Raw genomic sequence first — 23,273 nt, 5'->3', positions numbered from 1 at the left:
CTATACCACCAGATATGAGGAACCGGCTCTTGCGTCCCTAAGAGACAAGAGGACGACCCCAGAGTGTGGTCGGAAATGATATGTTATAAGCTGTGTTGTGAACATATTAAACTACTTTCGTCTAGCTGTAACTGTGGGTTCTTTGATCGCTAGGTGAGGTGGCACGTAGGAACCGTAACTCATAAAATGTTTGTTTACTTTATTACATTAATGAATAAAGATTTACTTAACTTTGGCCAGCTTCTTTGCCATAGGAGTGCTGGATAACTTACAACTGTCACTTACTAGCAAAACAGCTTGATGTACTAATTAACAGACTGTTCTTTTGAGATACAATCTTCGCCGGCCGCTGTGGCCGAGCGGTTCTAGGCGCTTCAGTCCGGAACCGCGCTGCTGCCACGGTCGCAGGTTCGAATCCTGCCTTGGGCATGGATATGTGTGATGTCCTTAGGTTAGTTAGGTTTAAGTAGTTCTAAATCTAGCGGACTGATGACCTCAGACGTTAAGTCCCATAGTGCTCAGAGCCATTTGAACCATTTTGAAGATACAATCCTCAAGCTTTATTAAAGTACAAGTTCATCAGAAACTTTAACAACTCGTTGGTCCTACACTACGATGTTGACTCCAGATGTGACCACGAACTGGGGCTGAGCTCTTGCATGACCTCAGCGTGAGGGCGCTGCTATCCTGAGATTCCCATTTGTTATTGCGGATTGCAGCGAGCTCTCGCTAATGTCTGTGGTATCGACTTTGGTTTGGCACCGCAATCTCTGGACTATAACACAAAAAAGAAGAACGCACCTATTATACCACATGCTCTTGTTCTTCACGATCTACTATAACTTGTAGAGTTCCAACAGTCAAGAGTTATGCTGTTGTTGTGGTTTAAGTTTAGCATGCGGGAAGTTAATGCTTGTGGGTGTACGTCACACATGTCGCCCAGATGGATTGGCGACCAGGCAATTACGCAGCAGATATTGCAACCACATTATTTTCGATACGTTCGGCAACGAAATACCAGGTAAGACCCATGCAGAAATGCACGAGAATTTTGTAACGAATTAGAAGTGTGTACTGTAGATTTCAGGAGAGAGTAAGGGCCCCATATCGCCACGCCTCACTCCCTCTTCCCACCCTTTGCACAGACCTGTTGTGCTGTTAGGGTAATTGACAAAGCGATTACATATCTCTTCAAAACCGACGGAAAATTAAGACCAGGAAATCAATACTGAAAATGTACTTGGATTCCAGGACGGAGTTTGAGTCTGCGAGACAAGTGCCACATCTTTGTTTCCCACCACCCTCCTTCCAACCTTTGCAACGCCTACTTATCATTGTTGCCCTTCAGCTGTCAGTGTTGCATGACAGATCAGTAGTAAAAAGTCCTGCACCAGGCGACCGGTATACTCGATGGGAGGCACTATCCAAACGCACATTTCATTTAATACGTCGATCATCGTGTATCGTAAAGCTACAAGAACTATTTGTTTTACAAGTCCATATCGACAAGTCTTGCAAATTTCTAAGAGGGATCGAAAAGTTTTCTGAGCGGAAATACCTTGATTTCTGTAACTGGTTGATTCTTGTGAGTGGTGAATTTCAAACATTCAGAGCGATACAACACACAGTTGTTTGTTCACAGCAGTCTGCAGTGATCGATGTCATACGATTCGTAGAAATTGATAAGAACAGGTACAGTAGAGTGATAAAATACATTTATATAAGGAAGTGGGCTGCGACCAACTTCTGACTTGGAAGATTTTGCGGACTTTGCACCAGTGCTCAAGACCGCTTATGACTTCATGATCGTCGTCGTCGTCGTCGTTTTGAGGAGTATCCTCTACTTACCTTCAGTTAAGGCGTCTTCTGGTGTTCTTCTTATTTATTGGAATCCAGCAAATACACTCCTGGAAATGGAAAAAAGAACACATTGACACCGGTGTGTCAGACCCACCATACTTGCTCCGGACACTGCGAGAGGGCTGTACAAGCAATGATCACACGCACGGCACAACGGACACACCAGGACCCGCGGTGTTGGCCGTCGAATGGCGCTAGCTGCGCAGCATTTGTGCACCGCCGCCGTCAGTGTCAGCCAGTTTGCCGTGGCATACGGAGCTCCATCGCAGTCTTTAACACTGGTAGCATGCCGCGACAGCGTGGACGTGAACCGTATGCGCAGTTGACGGACTTTGAGCGAGGGCGTATAGTGGGCATGCGGGAGACCGGGTGGACGTACCGCCGAATTGCTCAACACGTGGGGTGTGAGGTCTCCACAGTACATCGATGTTGTCGCCAGTGGTCGGCGGAAGGTGCACGTGCCCGTCGACCTGGGACCGGACCGCAGCGACGCACGGATGCACGCCAAGACCGTAGGATCCTACGCAGTGCCGTAGGGGACCGCACCGCCACTTCCCAGCAAATTAGGGACACTGTTGCTCCTGGGGTATCGGCGAGGACCATTCGCAACCGTCTCCATGAAGCTGGGCTACGGTCCCGCACACCGTTAGGCCGTCTTCCGCTCACGCCCCAACATCGTGCAGCCCGCCTCCAGTGGTGTCGCGACAGGCGTGAATGGAGGGACGAATGGAGACGTGTCGTCTTCAGCGATGAGAGTCGCTTCTGCCTTGGTGCCAATGATGGTCGTATGCGTGTTTGGCGCCGTGCAGGTGAGCGCCACAATCAGGACTGCATACGACCGAGGCACACGGGGCCAACACCCGGCATCATGGTGTGGGGAGCGATCTCCTACACTGGTCGTACACCAGTGGTGATCGTCGAGGGGACACTGAATAGTGCACGGTACATCCAAACCGTCATCGAACCCATCGTTCTACCATTCCTAGACCGGCAAGGGAACTTGCTGTTCCAACAGGGCAATGCACGTCCGCATGTATCCCGTGCCACCCAACGTGCTCTAGAAGGTGTAAGTCAACTACCCTGGCCAGCAAGATCTCCGGATCTGTCCCCCATTGAGCATGTTTGGGACTGGATGAAGCGTCGTCTCACGCGGTCTGCACGTCCAGCACGAACGCTGGTCCAACTGAGGCGCCAGGTGGAAATGGCATGGCAAGCCGTTCCACAGGACTACATCCAGCATCTCTACGATCGTCTCCATGGGAGAATATCAGCCTGCATTGCTGCGAAAGGTGGATATACACTGTACTAGTGCCGACATTGTGCATGCTCTGTTGCCTGTGTCTATGTGCCTGTGGTTCTGTCAGTGTGATCATGTGATGTATCTGACCCCAGGAATGTGTCAATAAAGTTTCCCCTTCCTGGGACAATGAATTCACGGTGTTCTTATTTCAATTTCCAGGAGTGTAGCTTCCCACTCCTGGTTGCACGTCTCACCTGCCCCTATTTAATTTTCAGTACGGCCTTCAGTACTTTTACAAGCTGTACTTAAACACAAGTTTATTCTAAATAGCTATGAATTTCTTAAGCACTAAATGATGCGCACTTGCTCTAAGTCTTCCAACCCTCCATTTTTTATTAATTAACACTCCACGCATGTAACATTAGTTTCTGCTGTTTTATTTCAATGACTCCGTCATCACATTGATCCTATTGTACCTAAATTTTAATATTCTTATCCACTACATGTAGACATAGTTTCGTGTATATCAGTTTTAACCTGACTAATTTTTACTATTAAGATGGTTCAAATGGCTCTGAGCACTATGGGACTCAACTGCTGAGGTCATTAGTCCCCTAGAACTTAGAACTTGTTAAACCTAACTAACCTAAGGACATCACAAACATCCATGCCCGAGGCAGGATTCGAACCTGCGACCGTAGCGGTCTCGCGGTTCCAGACTGCAGCGCCTTTAACCGCACGGCCACTTCGGCCGGCTACTATTAAGACCTTGTTTATGGCTCCTAAAGACGAGCCCATACGTGATTACCGATCTCAGCGGTTGTCATCTATTTCTCGTCACCCTTCAGCTGTCGTCATCTTATTGCTTGATTTTTTGATTTACCTTATGTGTATCGTCAGCATTCCCTGTTTTTGTTGGAGTTGTATATTTTAGCTTTTTATTGTCATGCGTTCCATCACGTTCACTTTTAGGCACTTCCTCGTACACTTTTGATTATGTCTTACTATATTTTGTTTATTAAAAGTGACGCTTCCAGGTATCTAAGTTCGTTTACATTATTTCATTTCAACGACTCTATAGTTGCATTGATCCTATTGTACTCCAACCACAGGGATCCCATCCACTACACGTAGGCTTCATTTGTTTACTCGCTTTCCCTAGTCCCAGTGTATAGCCCTTTCGCTCCTCGCTTATTTTTATCATGTCCTGGTACTCTGTGGACGAAGATTGCTGTCTTATATGGTAAATTGTTAATCCTGTTCAGTTTATCATTTTAATCCTAACTAAGCTTTTTATACTAAGATATTTTTGCTCTGCAAGGACGAGTCTATACGTGGGTACCGATCCTAACGGTTTGCATCATTCTCCCACCACACACTACCTCTCGTTGTCTTATTGCTTAATTTTTAGATATATTTTTATATATCATCCGTACCCATTGTTTTAGCTGTATTTTCTTCTTATGTCTCTGTAATACGATGTACTGTGTCATGTTGGCTTTTAGGCATTTTTGCCGATTTCTCACGTTTTATGCTATTTCATTGTTCTTATATTTATAGTTCTAGTTTGTATCGATCTTGTGAACCACACTTATGTAGCGGACGGTCCAGTCAATCCCCGTTTCCCGCTCTTTTGCGGCTATTTACTTCGGTTCGCCACCTCATTGGCTCCCACGTCCGCTTCCGCCGCCGCAGTCAGGTGGCTTCTGGCCCCTCTGTACTATAGTCGGGATCCACGAACGATGGAGCTTCGCGTAGCTCAGGACACCGATGGGGATTGCATTGTTCCAAGCGACTGTAGCAATGAACGCATACATGAGCTGGGCGCTTGAAGAAAGCGTGTATACCACAAATTATGTCTCTCGCTTGCTTGTGTAGAATCTGTCACCTACAACTACTATCAGCTGTGACAGCTCGCAACAAATGGAGTAAAGATTCACTAAGTAACTCTCTACGATCACGTTTAACGCTTGAAATGGCTACGGCTTTCATAACATTGCGCTGAGAACAGTTCTGAACACTCATTGGCTGCCGGAGAATGTGTGACGTAGACGTGCAGAACAAGCCTAAATTCGACCGTCTTCGTTCGCGTCTCCGACTATAGTCACTTCTGGGCCGTGCTGTCCAGGTAGGCGCTGTCGTTGCTTGTCCTACGCGTGAGTTCACTTACTTGTTTATTTACAGTTTTCTTGAGTTCATTTCTGTCCGGAACCCGCCCCCAAGTTAACGTTTTAGTTCCAATACCATGCGTGGATGTGATCCACCGTGACTGACTGGCCCGACCAACACACGTTTATGTTCTCATAATTATGTGAGTACATTACTTTCCAAAATTGAAGCTTTCATTTTATTATGTCAGCCCCATAGAACTTAGTCCCCCCCCCCCCCCCCCCCCTCTTATTCGCAGTTGGTGGCACCTGCATATGAAGCTTTAAGCTTCGAAACCGGTCGTGATTAAATTAAGAAAATTACTTGCAACTGAAGCGGATTTTTTTTTCTATAAATTTAGTACTTCTGCCAATGCAAGCTGTTCCCTCACTCAGTGTTTGAGTTCCAGTCTCTCCTAGTAATTGCAAAGAGGCGTCTCTCTGTTGCGTGCTGACCTAACCTCAATTTAGGAATGGTTTTTATATTAAAAACCTCAGTCTCAGTATCATAAATCAAAACTGATAATACAGAATGTACACTTTCCTTCTCGGTACAACGGAAGTTTAGTTCTGAAATCCATATTTTGTTCACAAAATCACTTCAGAGCAAATTTTTTTGTTTTTTTTTTAATTTGTTTCTTACTTTTTCTAACAATCGACTCATTGTCTCCGACTGTCCGTAACACGACTCTATTAATTATGTCACCAAAAAGCCAACTATAACACTGCTCTGTTTAATTTTACGCTTGTTAACTGCACTGAATTTAGAACGATAGTTTATTTTTTTAGTGTCTTGTCGCACCTATACTCTCGCGTGAGCTAGTTACATTTGCGTAATTTTATGCGCTCAATTGCACTCTCTGTATGAAATAGTTAATATTACGACAACTAGACACTAAAGTAGGTGATTTTCACAGACTTTAGATTTAAAATTATTTAACCGTGATTTTCTAAAATCACGTTTCCCCTACACTGTACTTTTTACATTAGTCACTAGTTCAATGATCTTGAGACATCCATCAAACCACTGAGCCTACTATTCAATATTCGGACGAGAATAAGTACTACCTTATATTCTGATTTTTCCTCGTAAAAAGAAAAATATCTTTTACTAAAGAATACGGTCGTCAGACCCCAAAGGGCAAGAACTGAAAGTTGTTTCTTTACATTCACTGAAAATCATTAACACGATTATTCTGGAAATTTAACTACTTCACTTTCATAGGAAATGAACCAAACAAGCACAATTTTATTTTTCTTTTTTTTTCGGAAATCTTGCAGGATCCTAAAAGTCAACTATGAATGCAAAAGTCACCATTCCAATAAATGAGCAAAACTTTTGTCACATCAGCGTTATTGCACAAACATTTATACGACCGATAATTACTCGTTCTTTAACTATATGAGTTTGTAAAATGACATGTGAGAAAGGAAATGATAAGCTTTCAAGTAATACTAATACACGTTATAGTAAAGTAATATACAAATTAACATCAACTCTTCGTAACATAACTGATCCTCTCTTCACGTATTTAAGTATAGAAGAAGAATGTTCTCACGTTTTTAACCGAAGCATAGACGTGTAAGTAGTGAGCAGTTAACACATTATGGTATCTTCAGGTCCATGTCAGACATGTAGCTGCATTCATTTGCCACAATGCTCACTGGACATGTGGTGCGAGCAAATACGAAATACATTTAGTATCGAGAAAAATCTTATATCCGAGGCAATTGCATAATCGAAATGTATCAAACTGACGTCCGGTTTCATCGTTGTGCACTGTTTTATAGCACTTCTAAAATTAACTGCTTGTTGTGAACACAAGCTATCGACTGCACTGCGGCACTGTCAAACTACGACTGCTCTGTACTGACTGTTATAGTCTTTTTACGCATTGCGCGTCAGAACAACAAGAAAGCGCCAAACTAAAAGGCAAAGTACATCCCCTGCTTTTGTGCATAAATAAATTTATTTCAATATCATTCCCTGAGGAAGAGATCAGCTTTCTACAGACATTAATAATGAAAATAATTTGATGTAGAACATAGTTTCAATGAAGCAAATTATTAAGCACTTATCGCATAACTATCGATAGTTGATGATAACCAGAGTATACAAAATATAATAGCTATTAAACTTTGATGGCAAAAAATACGAGTTAATAAGCAAAATGTAGTGTTGTTACATTACGTACCCTAAGTTCAAAAGCCCATCATCTTGTTTACCACTTCATTGTTAGCTTGTACCATTTATTTTTCGATGTGTTCTTTATACATTATTTTCGTTATGTTCCTCCAAGTACCGACGGAAAAATCCCTTTATATTATTTTATTCCTACTGTCAAATATTTTTCAGAGCTGTTTTCAAACTCGCTGTATTACGTTATTCCATTCGTTAATTAAACTCGTCCGCACTAGGCTCAAACAGCACAATGTCATCGACAAAATGAAAGTGCTTCAAATACGCGCCATTATCACGTATTCCTTTTTCCAGTTTCATTATCTAAAAGCTCCCTTTAGGACTACTGAGAACAGTATTGGCGATATGTATTCACGCTGAGTCTTTCCTTGCTTCTTTGTTAACTACTTCGTAATTGTAAATGAAACACACTAAACTGTCTATGTTCTGTAGTATTAATTTATTTCGTTAACCGGTTTTTGGTTTACAAGGCCATCGTCAGACTTTAAGTGAATATCGCCGTCATAAAGGAGACAATATTGGTGAACAACATTGAAAGAAATATTGCACATGGGGAATGTTGTGCAAACACAAACGTCGTCTTTGATTGTGCACTGGCAACGTTATATATATATATATATATATATATATATATATATATATATATATATATATATATATATATATTAGTCAGTATAGTTACATATAATGAATCAGTATCTATTTCTGTAATGTTGTTGCTATAGATATTATTGAAACAGAATCAAAATATTCCTCAAATTCTGGGGATCCAAGATAACTCAGTAGTTGGGAGTCACCGATGCTTTCTATAATTCCGTTCACGACTCGCAGATGGTCCATTGTGCGACATGCAGTTCTAATGTTTCTTTGCTTGGTTAATATCCGGTGCTGTTTCTCTGTGCAGTTGTTGGTAATATTAGTGAATATACTGAGACTGTGTGTTCCTCCACAGACATTCTGCAAATAATCTGATCAACTCCTCTAGCTTAAATCGTTTCTGTTCAGATACCATCGTATGCAGGCGCTTCCTTTCATCCAATGTTTTACACCCCACATCTGCCATTATTTTCGGAATTATTCACTGTGACTGGATAAAGAAATTTAACGAACGCGGTTAAGGTCCGATAGCGCTCTTTTTCTGCGGAAATAGTCGTTAAAATTGATATTATCGTTGTAGAAGGTCATCTCACTAAGATAGTGAGAGCGTTGAAATGGTTGGCGTCTTACTCGAAGGAGTACGTCTTTGTAATAATGTTGCACTAAATTCTATGCATGGAGCATGGTAGCTGCTGCGTTTGTGTTTGTAGACTTCGGAGCAGAAACGTGATGTCATCGTCCGTTGCTTGACATAGGCCTCAGAAACATATTTTAATCGGTAAAGTGATGACAGTTCGTGGTTTTAACGCAGACTGGACATTCACCATTGATGGTGGTTTTACTAATTGAAGGAAGCTGGGAGCTTAGCCACGACAAATGCTACTCCGCGGCATTCTGGAACAGTTCCGTATACTATATGACATAACATTATATACACCAGAAGATGCAACTTAAAAAGTTGTGAAACCGGTCGTGTGAGTCTCTAATCAACTTCAATAAAAACAGCTACTGCTGACTATCATACTCTTTATTCAGTTTTTATTCTAATAGTTTTAACACCTGTTATACTTTATAAATTGGTCAGTCAATTACGTACGTTATGAATAAACTTGTACGATCATAACACACTCTTTTGTTGCTGTAATAAATATGGATAGTATAAACTTGCATAAGACAATCCTTCCGCTGCAAAAGGGCGCCAGTTGCCTCATCAGCACCATTAGATTCGAAAAACGGTCATCTCCAATACATTCAAACTGGATTACTGAACGCGCTCGATGGTGCCTGCGACCATTTGCTACATAACAACTCCATGATACTATGCTTAAGACTATTGTGTACTCAAAGAGTTTTTCGTGTCTCCTGAAAAATTTGCTTTCTGGGAGTTGACCCCTTTCCCAATTCACCTATTCAGTTATGCTTCGTCACGTAACCTTTATCTGTCTATTGATCCGGAACATTTTTGTGAGTGATAGACACGTCATTGCTCAATTGAAATCCATAATTATTAAAAATAGCAACAGTAGGAACATACAGGGTGAGTTAGTCAAAATTTCTATTTGGTGTGGTGAATGGCAGCTTGCTCTAGATGTAAGTTGATGCACATTGGCACGAAAAACAATCCTATAATTTCCGAATGCCGTATTAGTAGTGTGCTGCTCGCCGCAGTCACGTCGATTAAATATCTAGGATGTAGCTATACAATATGGTCCATCTGAAGTTTCGAATGAGTTTATCTTACAAACTACACATCGGGTAAAAATAGTGGGTAAGACAAGTTCGTAAGCTCAAAGGTGGACATCAAATGACACTACACGTGACCTCCAGCCCTCCCACCTTGCTTGGATGGGGCTGGGGGCAAAATTTAAATCTTAAGTGGAAACCTCCATTTTTATTGCAGATTCGGATTCTCCATAAAAAAGTAATCAAGTATTGTCTGAAACATTTATTTAACCGCTGACAGATGGCGCTGAAATCGAGAAACATTAAAATTGGGGAAGAACTCCGATTTATTTAGAATGATCCGAGAAGGACGCATCAAATCGATACAAAATGTGCACCAATTCTTTCATTACACCAAATTAACCTTTTTTTTACAAAATGTATCTTACCTGCCACAGTTTTTGATGGAGGGAGGCGGAATGGTATTAAAATCTCTTTAGGGAACTCTTCACAATTGCGTTACTCACCCGACTGTGGCGCTACCGTGGCCAAACTGTGAACTATGGCTCAGTACAAAGATCGGTGCAATGCGATCAGATGTCACTTCACTTTCAGATTGTGAACCGTAAACATCAACTGACGAAAGTAAATTATTCTTTAGCGATACATGGCTCACTATCCTCCTACAGAGAATGTTGATATGATGTTAATTTTAGGTGAATGCTATAACAATTACGCTGCAGCTGCGCAATTGTATGCGGATCGTTTCCCAAACAGACGACATTCAAGCGAAAACATTATTCGAAATTGGCACTCAGCGAGCTAGAAATGGATACACACACTGTCCACCTCGTCATCGCAAATGAAATGAAAATAACGCTCGTACCCTTACCGTTCTCGCCTGTGTTCAACTGGATCCCGAAATTAGTCGTACGATTCAGAGACAAACTGGAATACCGAAATCAACTGTTTTGAGGATTTTGAAAGCACATAAATATCATGCGTATCATATCACACTGACGCAGTCATTAGCGCAGAAAGATATGCAAATACGCATGCATTTCTGCCAGTGGACCTTGGAAATAATAAGAAGTGACAATGATTTTTTTAGATACGTTATGTTCACCAATGAAGCCACATTCAAAAACAATATCGAATTACATCGTCATGATTGTCATTATTGGTCTCCTGTCAATCCACACTGGCACAGACCCGTTGACAGTCAACACAAATGGTCGTTAATGGTCTGGTGTGGAGTTTTAAACGGTTACTTGATAGGACCGTGGTTTTTTGACCGAAATGTTACTGGGGAATGTTATTTACAGCTTCTCTGCTATGATTTGTTGGAGCTAATGGAAGATATTGATTTAGAAACTAGGCAACGAATGTGGTTCCAATAGGACGGAGCAGCTCCCCATTATGCTAAAAATGCGCGGAACGTTTTAAATTTACGGTACCCTGGTCAGTGGGTAGGCCGCGGCGGACCAATTCAGTGGCCTCCACGTTCACCAGTCCTAACATCCCCTGATTTTTTTCTTGTGGAGTTATTCAAAAATATTATTTATGAAAGACAGCCCACAACCCGAAACGATAAGGAGCAAGGCATTCTAAGAGCGTGTGCAGCCATACCACGGGATGTGCTGCTCAAAACTGTGGAGAACTCGCGCAGACGATTGACTTTATGCATTGAAGTAAATGGGGATAGTTTTGAACAAAATTTCTTCGTGGCTAATTTCATTAATTAAGCACCCCAAATTGTGAGTGGCAAGGGGACTCACACTAACGAAGCACCCCTACATGTGAGAGGCAAGGGGACTCACACTAATGAAGCACCCCATGGCAATATCATTCTGCTACGTCCATGTCGTTGTTCCTTGGTAACGCTAAAAGTAGGGTACAGTACATTTTGTACAAAAATAGCTTAATTTGGCGTAACGAAAGAATTGGTACACATTTTTTATCGATTTGATGCGTCTTTCTCGGATAATTCTAAATAAATCGGAGTTCTCCCCCAATTTTACTTTATTCTCGATTTCAGCGCCATCTGTCAATGGTTTAAAAAATGTTTCAGACAAAACTTTTTATAGAGAATCCGCTTCTGCAATAAAAATGGGGGTTTTCATTTAATATTTAAAAGTTGCATCCCGCCCCACCCAAGTGGGCGGGGGCTGGAGGTCACGTGTAATATTATTTGATGTCTCCCTTTGAGCTTACGAACTCGTCTTACCCACTATTTTCACCTGATGTATAGTTTTTGAGATAATCTCATCCGAAACTTCAGATGGATTACCCTGTATATGTGCATGAAGTAATGCTGCAAAGCGAAATGAATTTGAACGAAAACGTCAAGTCAGTAGTAGGGAAAGCAAATGGTCGACTTCGTTTTATTGAGATAATTCTAGGAAACTGTAGCTCATCTACAAGAGAGACCGCATGTAGATCACTGGTCACCGTTCCTGAATATTGCTTGGTTGTCTGGGATCCCCATCAGAGTCGTGCTGCAAGATTTGTCATCGCTAGGTTCGATCAACGCATCAGTACTGCAGAGGTGCTTCGTGAACTCAAATGGGTATCCCTGAAGGGAAGATGACGTTCGCAAAACACTGCGAGAAAATTTAGAGAATCAATATTTGCGACTGTCCTAGGACCGATTCTACTGCCAGCAACACCAAGGTATAAGCGTAAGGTCCACGAAAACATGATAAGAGAAATTTGGGCTCTTACGGACTCATGCAGACAGTCGCTTTTCCCCTCGCTCCATTTGAGAGTGCAACAGGAAAGAAAAGGTGTATAGTAGTGGTACAAGGCACCCTCTGCCGAGCACCTATAGTGGCTTGCGGAGCATTTATGGAGATGTAGTTATATAAATAGATACCTTAGTATCCCGCACAGTAGCACATAAGCGTTGGGTATGAGGTCTACACTCATATTTTTCCAAGGAAACCACATCCTGTAAAAAAATGACTCCTTTACGACTGCCCCAGTCATTCCTACATCCGCTCAGCCGCAAGACGTTAACGCCATAGAGGCGGAATGGGACGAACTCGATTGTAAGGTCAGAAGAACTACAATCAACTCGAAATAAATTCTGAAAATAAATTGAAGAAAAAGTGGGTACTAATTGGGGCTGAGTACACAGCGAAAATCGGTAATACACAAGAGCGTTTGAAATCATTAAGGATATCCTACGAAGTACCGAGTTCCAGTGCTGTCCTGTACTCAAGATCAGCTGTGCTACGACACAATATTAAACATACTGCAATGTTAATCTGTCAGTGGGTTTGTTTATAAATAACTTTTTTCGCTACCAGTCACGATTTTCCTTTATTTATATTTTATATTTTACACGACGCGTTTCGGGAAATGAATCCTATTTTCAAGTGCATTTCTCTTTATGTACTTTGTCACTGTTTCGTAAGGTTTTCTGTGTGAGGTTGTTCACTGTTCTGTGAACTTTCTGCAATATATAAAAAATTTACATTTTTTCTTAATTATCTATCTGTATATACAGTTAGTGGCGACATTTGGAACAACTTGTACTTGCAGTTTTTTTATGGTGCAATTGTACAGAGAGACACACATGTAAAATACCACACACAATTTTCCGTGCACTGCATCCATGGAGGATAACTAACTTACATAAACAAACAGTCACAAAGATGTTTTCAGACGTAGTCAACAGAGTTAATGTTATAAGTCTTCGACAGAGTAGGATATACTTTTGTACAGAGGGTATTCCTCAGAATCTGGATCATAATTTGCTTTGGTTTGTTTACAGTGGTGGTTATTTCTAAGTTTTACTATTTTTATTTAAGTGTACTATCAAAGTTTCTGAAGAAATTCAAGGATTTACCATAAAGTCTTTCATTTACTATTTTATCTTCATATTTTCTGTAATGTGAATATATCTCCAGTTCTTCTAACATAAAATGGTTCAAATGGAAACTTCTGAGGTCATCAGTCCCATAGAACTTAGAACTACTTAAACCTAACTAACCAAGGACATCACACACATCCATGCCCGAGACAGGATTCGAACTTGCGACCGTTGCGGTCGCGCAGTTCCAGACTGTAGCACTTAGAACCGCTCGGCCACCCCGGCCGGCTTCTTCTAACAAATCCGTTTTATGCACTTTCTTTAGTCGGTGGAGTACTTTGACATTTTGCGCTGCTATTCCCAGTGTGTGACCTGTCTCTGTTCGTGTTTGGGTACTGCTGATGTTTGTGTAGGCATTATGTGTTCTGTGTAACCGGTGTTGAAATCCGATCCTTATAACTGTTTGTTTATGTAAGTTAGTTATTCTCGATCTACACTGTGGGCAGAAAATTGTGTGTGATGATAAATATGTGTGAGCCTGCACAAATAGACGATAAGAAAACTGTATATACAATTCTCGCAAATTTTGCCACTAACTACATACAAAAAACGATGATCAACTAAAAACTGAGGGGTTTTTGGTTATTGCTGTAGTCAACAGAACACTGCAGAATCTCATATCGTAAAAATTACGGAAAGAATCGCTAGTACATAGAGAAAAGCGTACTAGAAAACGGCAATCATTTCTCGAACACGCCGTGGAAAATACAAGTAAAAGAATCGAAACTAGGAGCAGAAAAGTTCTTTATAAACAAACCCATTGTTTTCACAGTATCTGGCTTTCATTTCCAGTGGATCAAATCGGATAAATCTGTGAAATATTATTTAAGAAATTATTCCCGTATTACCGCGCTTAAGGAATTATCTGATATAGTTTACATTATTAAAGAGAATATATTTTTTCATTTAAATATGTATGTGAAAATAAAATACGTCATATTACTAGATATAGTAAGTGACCGAATATTAATGAGAGCCCCTGTACATGTAGACATCCTTTCTTCCAAGAGGACATTGTTGTATTTTTCTGTCACCTGTGCGCCTGACAGTTAGCAAACTCCAAAAAGCGTTCGGTTCTGGTAACAGCTACCATAACTTCGGCAATCCACAATTGTCTTCGAGTTGTTGTCATAATGATCGCTATTTATGCTGTTACAAAGTAATGGCTACAAGTTGCAAATAAGAATTCTCTATTTTCGCTCTCTGTTCCATCATCTCTCGTCGCTCTTCTTCTACACTCGTCCTTTTCCGATTATGTACGCTCGCTAATAGCCGCGTCATCGAATGGACTAAACAAACGACGAAATGGCTTCCTATCTGAGGCATCCGTAATGGTCACTCTACTGGTGTTATCGCCTGTGTTCCTTACAGCATTATCTTCTGTGTTATTCTTCCCGTGGGACAGAATTATATTCTTTCTTGACGCCTTTTGTTATCTCAAACATTCCTTTCTGTCTACATTTAACCCGCGAAAGAACCTGAGAGCTGGTGCGGAAGGAGCTATACGATCCTTAAGCGGCGTCCTGCAGGAAGGACATTTATACGGTTCAAATTGATCTAAAGTAGCGTAACCCGTATAAAAACGGTCGGGGCGCGACCGATGTTTCCCGCCGGACTGTACGCGCGCGGCGGATGTTTCCCGCTCGGCGAGTATCGACGCGGCCGGGGCGGCGCTGTCGGCGGCGGCGCGCCGAGCCCTGCTGTCAGTGTGTGCGGCGTCGGCGCGCGGCGTGGTTGTACAGTGTCTGCCACTCCGCACGGTTGTCCGCGAAGCGGGTGTGCGTGAGTGGGATGGTGGCGTGCTGAACCGAGCAGGGCGGCCCAGCTGCACTGACCCGACAGCGGCTGCTGCGCTACAGCCAGACATGATGCCGCAGCCCGAGGCGGCGGTGCTCGCCACGCAGGTACGCAGCCGGAGGCCCGCGGATCGACGCCGCAGCTGCGCTATCGATTATCGCCATGCGCCGCGCGCTCCCCGTGCCGACAATGTGCAGTGTCGCGCAGCCAAAGACCGACTCCCGGAAGTCAAGGAGATGGGTCGCATGCGCTATCCGCGCATCCTAGCTAGCGGACATTCTCCCAAAGGAGAAGGAACTCATACGACATGACTTATTATCAATAGTAGTAGCAGCAGCAGCTTCGTTCATTCTTGTATTACTTTTACAAGGATGCCAGACACGTCATGGCTTTACACTTTAAGAACAAATACAATACTTTTCGTATACAGGTGTCTGCCTCCATAGGTGCACTCAGCGGGTCTGACTGCCATGTTTAGGATCCGGGTTCTGATCCCGGTACCGCCAGGGCGTTTTCCTCGGTGGGAGGACTGAATCAGGGTGCGCTCAGCGTCGTGATACCAACTGAGGAGCTACGCGAATGAGAAGCAGCGCCTCCAAGGTCTGGAAAGTTGACAACGGCCGGGAGCCTGCATCCAAATGACGCTGCAAGGGAGGTGACAACGGCGGCCACTGGTCGTCGCTTTGCCCTGTGGGCCTGATCGCGAAGTGGTTCTAGAATGCTGTTTATCGTAAAATCCTTTTCTATTTCTGTGATCCAATTTTCGGTTTAATTCTTTTTACAAAAGTGGACCTACTGGATGTTTGTAGCATTCACCGCTGCTACTACTACTACTGTTGTCAATTTTACTAGGATATTGGGCAAAATGTGCCATTACGAACTAACAATATAAGACATACTTAACGTACGCAGGTATTTACACACTTACAGATATAGTAGTTCAAATGGCTCTGAGCACTATGGGACTTAACATCTGAGGTCATCAGTCCCCTAGAACTTAGAACTACTTACTAACTACTAACTAAGCTAAGGACATCACACACGTCCATACCCGAGGCAGGATTTGAACCTGCGACTGTAGCAGTAGAGCGGTTCCGGACTGAGCGCCTAGAACCGTTCGGCCACCGCGGCCGGCTCTTACAGGTCTACTTTGGCAAGAATGGTGACCTTACAGTGGGAACCACCACGGCGTTTGCTTGAAGTTATTTAGAGAATATCCGTAGATCTATAGTTAAACTGCCTAGGTCGCATAAAAACTCACGGATTAAGCTGAATAGGTCGCATAAAAACTCATACAGCAGGTGAAGAATGTCTGTCCTAGTCACACAGTATACATGAGGAGGCATTTAGGAATTATTTCTCTTTTCAGAAATCAAAGTGCAAAGGCAGCACAAGGAAAAGAGCATTAGCAGTAGTGTACGTAACATGAGATGACAGACTAGTGAGTCCATGGGATACCTTAAATCAGGATAGCCTGAGGGAGATCAGAATCACCATCCTACCGAATATAACGCGAGCCTGTTAACTTCGTTCAGTGTGTATTGCCGATTCGTGTTTATGTTCTTGCGAAGGTGTTATATCATGATGTGCGACTGCTACACAGTTCATTTGTTTCTCAACACCAGTCACTGCACACAAAGCACATGTCAGCTGATACAAAGACCACGACAGTGATCTTTTATTTCCAGTTTGGTTGCGTGACTTTCCATTTGTTTGCCGGAAAAACTGATTCCGTGTCCCTTCATAGTGACCTCAAAATGTGGATAATCTGTATAATGTAGAACTTTTGTGTAAGATTTTCAAGAAAAAAAGATCGTTATTACATATTTTTCTAAACTCCCTACCTTGTTCTTCTAACTTTTCCGTCACTGTATATAACATATTACTTAACAATTTAGTTACAAACTGGCTTTCGAAATAAATTTTAGTGCTCTTTAATCTGCTTAAGCAATTTATTGTATATTTTTAATTCCTGGTGGAAGATATCGAGTACTGTATTGCTACACGTGCAAAATACTCTGCCTCATACGGTAAAGTGTGTGACATTGATATTTGTTGTTTATGTGTTAAGATCCTTCCATTCATTGGTGGAGCGTGGGAAGAAATTATTCGCTCTCTGCAAGAGTGAATGGTAATAGACGCAGAACATCCGAAGCTTCCACAGCTGTGATGTTCCAAGTAGGTTTATGTTGATACATGAAACTTTTTTCCTCGAGTGTGCTTGCCTGTTTGATGTTTCCGTATTTCCTTTGCACTATCGCAGGAATTAAGATTACCGTGAAACCATTCGCACGACTTTTCTTTGTATACGTTTGATAGACATTGTTAACCCAGCTTATCACTGAATTAATTCGCTGTGACTTTTCCCGATCCCCACAGCCATTCCCCTATTTCTAACTACAGCGTCGTACACAGCATTTTCGTTCAGCGCCGACGCGTGACTTCGCGTGTCGCCGCTTAATAATATCGCTGTGAAAAGATCCCACTAATCATTGCTCTTGTCAACGCCGGCCGTTCGGTTACGAGTTATTCCCTTCCGACCCACTTTCACCAGTTCTTTTCATGGCTGCTGCTTCTGCTGACAGAGCGTAGGTGACTTGGGCGTGCAACAACGCTTCGCGTGCAATGTTTTCAGACCACGGCGAGCTCGACTCTCTTTGTGTTTCTCCATTGAAACTGGCCTATTTGCACTGCATGCTTCTGCAGACACCGACCATGCCACGTTACTCTAGTAACGGAGAATGGCATTCGTCAAAGAATTGTGCTAGAATTCACTCGTAAAATTACAACAGGGCTTAGAATACATATTATGACAAAGACCTGCGCGTACCACCCTGTAAGCGGCCCCTACTTCATCGGTTTTATATTTGTCTAACACTTCCTGTTGTCTAGCTGGTTAGAAAAATTAGGCATCGGACATTAATAAGTAGCCAGATTTAAATGGTGAACTGAGTCCCAAGGTATATGGGTGAAGCTCTAACCGTGATCCTAGGCCGCACGTCCTATCTATTCTCCCACACTGTTCTATGATCCTGTCTCTTCGAAAATATTTTTATTAGTAACGAAGAGGTTGTAATATGTGAACTTGTTTGCATGAAATACGTTATTTTATTCCACTTTAAATTCATGTACCACGTCCCTACTGGTTCTGATTGCACTCACTCTTCAATTGTCGTCACTCATTTATCACGAGCCTGTATCAGTTGACCATTCACGGTTCATTACTGTACGATCGCCCTTTCATTGGGTAGCAACAATTCCTTTGATATGTAATTCTGACCTGAGCTTCAAAATCTCACAGTGCTCACACACATACCCGTTCTACTTGCTCTTTAACTCTCATGCAACTGTCAGTATAATCCTTCCACAAAACTAATTTTTTACGCACTTTTCGCGGAGCGCGAGCTCCCTGAACCCACCCTGCAGGCTTGCTCGGGTTCGACTGGCTCACGCCTTTGCGCCAAAAGATCTCCGGGGCGTTCTAGAACGATGGGGCATCCCTGTCAGCGATACTGCTGCACTGTAGCGAGGGAGCGTAAGGGTAGATTCGATCCTTCAAGTAAAGGATCGATATCTGTACTCTTACAATCTCAAGCACAGCCACAGTTCTGGTTGTGACATACGTTATTAGCTGGTTACCTGGCGTCGTCTAGGCACGGTTCAGCTACTTCTACAATGTTTTGTGATGACTCCACTTCGTATGCATTTCCAAAAGGTACTACAGATTCGTTCCCAGGAATTCGACAAAAGTGGATTTAATCATCGTTAGAACTGTTATTAGTCAGCGTATTGATCTTGGAAACTATGAATGTAACTCTGATATCGATCGTTTTCTGTTATTTCTAAAGGTTACACCCTTCCGATCACCGTACTCGCTCCTAGTGTACTATGTATGCTTTTGCCCCCACAATATTTTTTTTTCTCGATAGTAAATCATATACAATACGTATCAAGTTTTGTTGAAATCTTGTGATATACAGCTGTACACATGTTTACTTACAATCCCCTTCTCGCTCTTCTAGTGTTCGGGGAGTCTTATACCCACAATATTTTCCCCTTTATGAAGTCGTAGAAGCACAAAAGTTTAGTTGAAATTGCTCCACAAATATCAGTGTTCCTATCCCCACCCCCGCCCCCACCCCTACGTATCCTTTAGATGTCTAATTCATGCAGTTTCTTTTTCCTTCCAAATATTAAGTCATCTTTGTTCCATGTTTTTGCAGAAATTTCTCAAGGCGTTCCTGAGTTACGCTCACTTTATCGTGTTACTCCTACAGTATTATTTTACAAATAGCAGTTCATGTGTGAACCAGTTTTGGTTGAGATTGCTCGAGGAGTTTCAGAGTTGGGCGTGGGCATAGATTATTGGAGGCAATGTGGCCGTGCGTTCTCCTCCAACATTATCCAGCCGTTTCTTAGGGAGGTCAACGGTTTCGCGTGGAGTGGAAGCCGCGGTGTTATTTGGCACCTACACACCGTACTGTCAGACGAGAAAGTTAAGTTCCAGAAATAAAATTCTGCGACTGACAAAAGTTTGGTTGAAATTGCTCCACATATGCTAGTGTTCCCACCCCCATCTCCACCCCCACCCCTAGATGTTCTTTGGATATCTAATTCATGCCTTTTTTCCCCTTCGAGATAGTAAGTCATTTTTGTTCCACGTTTTTGCAGAAACTCTTCCAGTGCAGCTGGAAAGTAGCATATGGAGGAAATGTTATGAGACGAACGAAATGCGGAGAATGGAACAGTAACTGGAAAATAGCCTATTCTTCTTAGAAAGAAAACTGCAAGAGGCTCTCAGAGACGGTTCTTTCTCCTCGACGAGTGGATCCTCATCAATAGTATCTTTGGCGTTAACCCATGATATGAAAATTTTAAGATCCAGTACATTCAGAAAATCTTTGTCAAGCCTGCCGATCAGGGACTGAGTACGTCATTTGTATCAACTTTGTGGTCAGAGTCTGACGACAGAAACGCGCTGTACCCCCAGAATTCTGTCAGACTTTGTGCTACCAACGACATTTATTGAGTTTAGGTTTGTTGTCGGCTCAAAAAAGACACAACTGTGTGAGAAAAAAGAAGTTTTTGGATCTTTTAAGATTACATCCGTACAAAATGTGGTTGAGAAAGTTCTCACGTTTCAGCAACAAATGTCCTTCAATAAGACAACTGCGAATTAGTTATTTACATATCCATGTGTCATGTTCGTACTGCTACTCCACTAAGATGTGCAACGTATCAACTCATTAAATAAGCCTCGACAATTGAGGTCATTCGTATTTCTAGTGTTACATCTACGAGCACTACTGACGCTTTTATATTGTGACATATTGCTAGCGAAAAACTGTTGGTAAACAGTTGTCTGCAGGAGGACGTAGGACATATACCATATGTCATCTTTGTTGCACGTTTTGTGCAATGAATAATTTGTGTAAATGGGTCTATCACAGACGATTAATGAATGGAAGTGACCAAAGTAAACCAACTTTGTGATATTTTATCGCCGAAATCAGCTTTAACAGGCGCATCGAATGTAACAGATTTAAACGCGCCGTAGGATCTATGTTGCACATCGTTTTCAAGTTATCATCAATGCAAACATTCAGAAGGTTTTAAAACTGTTTCGTACATGCCTGTATTACTTTTCACCGGTGCTCTAATGTATGAAAGTTATTGTTTGCTAAGTTAATTTTCTGTCTGTTTAAAAATAGTTCATTCAGTAATTTTACTGGAAATATCGTCATTGTTCCTGTTGGTGCATTTTTGGCGCTGTTCTTTACGACATTACAGCAGAGAGAACTTTTTATCACTTCGTCAAGCTCAGGGTTATTTTTATTGACCAATTAGAGTAGTTGTGGATCTAATATTGAGCTCTGCGGGACGCATGTGGTGAGTTGTACTCAGTCGGAAGATTATTTGTGATCTATAACAGTTGGAGCTGACTGCCGTGCACACAGCTTTCTGTTGGTAAAATACGAATTGAATTAGTAATTAGGCCAAACTGCACATTCAATAGACTGAAATTCCGTTCTCTAGGAGAGAATATTGCAGTTTTCCGAGTCATTAGCATTAGATAGATCACAAGGAATTCTCATTCGTAGTACTCCGTACCTTCTCCATTATTTCAGCACTCACAGTCAATTAGTGTACGATTACTGTGGTGTAGCCGCTGACGGTATGATGAACTTTAAGACGAATAAAATCGCAAGTAGCGGAGCTACAGCGAACAAAAGAGGCCGAGATGCAAATGCTAGTTCCCGCCGAGGAAAGCGAAACTCGTTTCATCGCGGTTCCTTTCTCCACGGTGCTGTTATGTAGGTTGCCGTGTCTGCTCACAGCGCGTTCTTTTGCCAGATAGCTTTCCAGTAATACTTTTTCCATGCGCTTTCTGAGCAGATGGACTTTTTTTCTTCCCTGCGGTATTCACAACTCCGGAACAAACCGATCTCGTGACCTCTGAGCAGCATCGACCGCCGCCTCGGCAGCAAACGACAGGCCGTCCAATATGCCGAGTAATCTCTGATCCTTGTCAGGAGCCGAACACGCCGAAGCAGTACCTTCGCGTGTCCGGCATTTTGTCATCTTCGTGATTCCCTTCTGTGTTTTACATTCACTGTTTTGTTAGAGGACGATGACAATAATTGTGTTTCCGCTGAAGCAAGTAGTATTCCTTGAAGTTAGCCTAGCAATCTGCATGTATATAGCGCAGATGTGAAAAACACCCTATCTGATCAAAAGTGCCAGGACACCCCTATGTAATGCGGAGTTGACCACTAGACGTCACGAGAGGCGTACCTGCCAGTGCGAAAGGCGGGGAGTATTGCGTTGTCAGTGGAGAAGCATTAACAGCAGAGTGGGTAGGTCAGGAGATGGTAGGTGACTTCGAACGCAGACCAGTCATTCGTTGTGGCGTGAGTAACAAAACCATCAGGGACACTTCCAAAGATGCCCACATCGACTGTTGGTGATGTGACTGTGAAGTAGTAGCAAGGAATAGCCCGAGCTAAATCAAGACCAGGCAGATTGAACCGTGGTACTACACAGTTATTTAGAAAATTAAAAATTACAATCTCACCACAGTTATTTAAAGGAAATAGGAAGCCCAGGATCACTAGTGATGGACAAGCTTGTGATTCCAGAATGAGAGGAGACGAGGTACTGGCAGAAGTGAAGCTGTGAGGACTGGGCGTGAGTCGTGCTTGGGAAGCTCAGTTGGTAGAGCACTTGCCAGCGAAAGGCAAAGCTCCCGAGTTCGAGTCTCGGTCCGGCACACAGTTTTAATCTGCCAGGAAGTTTAAAGCTTGTGATTGTTTTACAATTTTAATTTGAGTCAAAGCAGACTTTATTATAAACATCAATTCGGACATTTGCCCTCTTACTGATGCAATATACAAATCTTCTCTTTAATTGAATTACATAAACACGAATAAGAATCATTTTTGCGTCCGCAACCAAAATCATAGATAGTAGGCACGGTGAAATAATCAGCCATAAACAATCGTTCTTGTTTAACCATATCTCAAAAGACTAGTAACACTATACACGTCCAACCCAGAGTTACACAGCCACATAATATCACAACTTCATTTAAAAAACAAAGATCTTAAAGCTTAATAAAACTGAACTGCCCACAAAACGGTCCACAATGAAACATGCTTATACTAAAAAATGCAAAGTGTTCCAACCAAGGTCGTAAAACTGGCACACACGAAAAATAACAAGCTGCACATTCATTAAAGATACACAAATGATTAACATAAGTGTTAAATAAGAATGGCTAGTAATAACCAGTAAAATGACTTACAGAAACGCTAATATTAACAAAGTGGCCTCATTTAACTAACGGACATAATGACTCAGAATGATTCCCAAATTGCACTTAACTTTAGAGAA

At 42.3% G+C, this 23,273-nt stretch overlaps 1 protein-coding gene across 1 annotated transcript in view; it reads left to right on the top strand.

Annotated features, from left to right (window-relative positions):
* The first annotated feature begins 15,302 nt into the window (after nt 1–15,302).
* LOC126251961 (breast cancer anti-estrogen resistance protein 1) overlaps nt 15,303–23,273 on the top strand; it is a 487,115-nt gene continuing 479,144 nt past the window's right edge. The window contains exon 1 of the mRNA XM_049952724.1: nt 15,303–15,487. Within this exon, the coding sequence (XP_049808681.1) occupies nt 15,449–15,487 (39 nt within the window). The 5' untranslated portion in view covers nt 15,303–15,448. The remainder of the gene's footprint in view (nt 15,488–23,273) is intronic.

This window comes from Schistocerca nitens, chromosome 4 (assembly GCF_023898315.1).
Source record: "Schistocerca nitens isolate TAMUIC-IGC-003100 chromosome 4, iqSchNite1.1, whole genome shotgun sequence".
NCBI lineage: Eukaryota > Metazoa > Arthropoda > Insecta > Orthoptera > Acrididae > Schistocerca > Schistocerca nitens.
The sequence above is the reverse complement of the archived record's forward strand: the minus strand, read 5'-3'. Positions and strand labels throughout refer to the sequence as shown.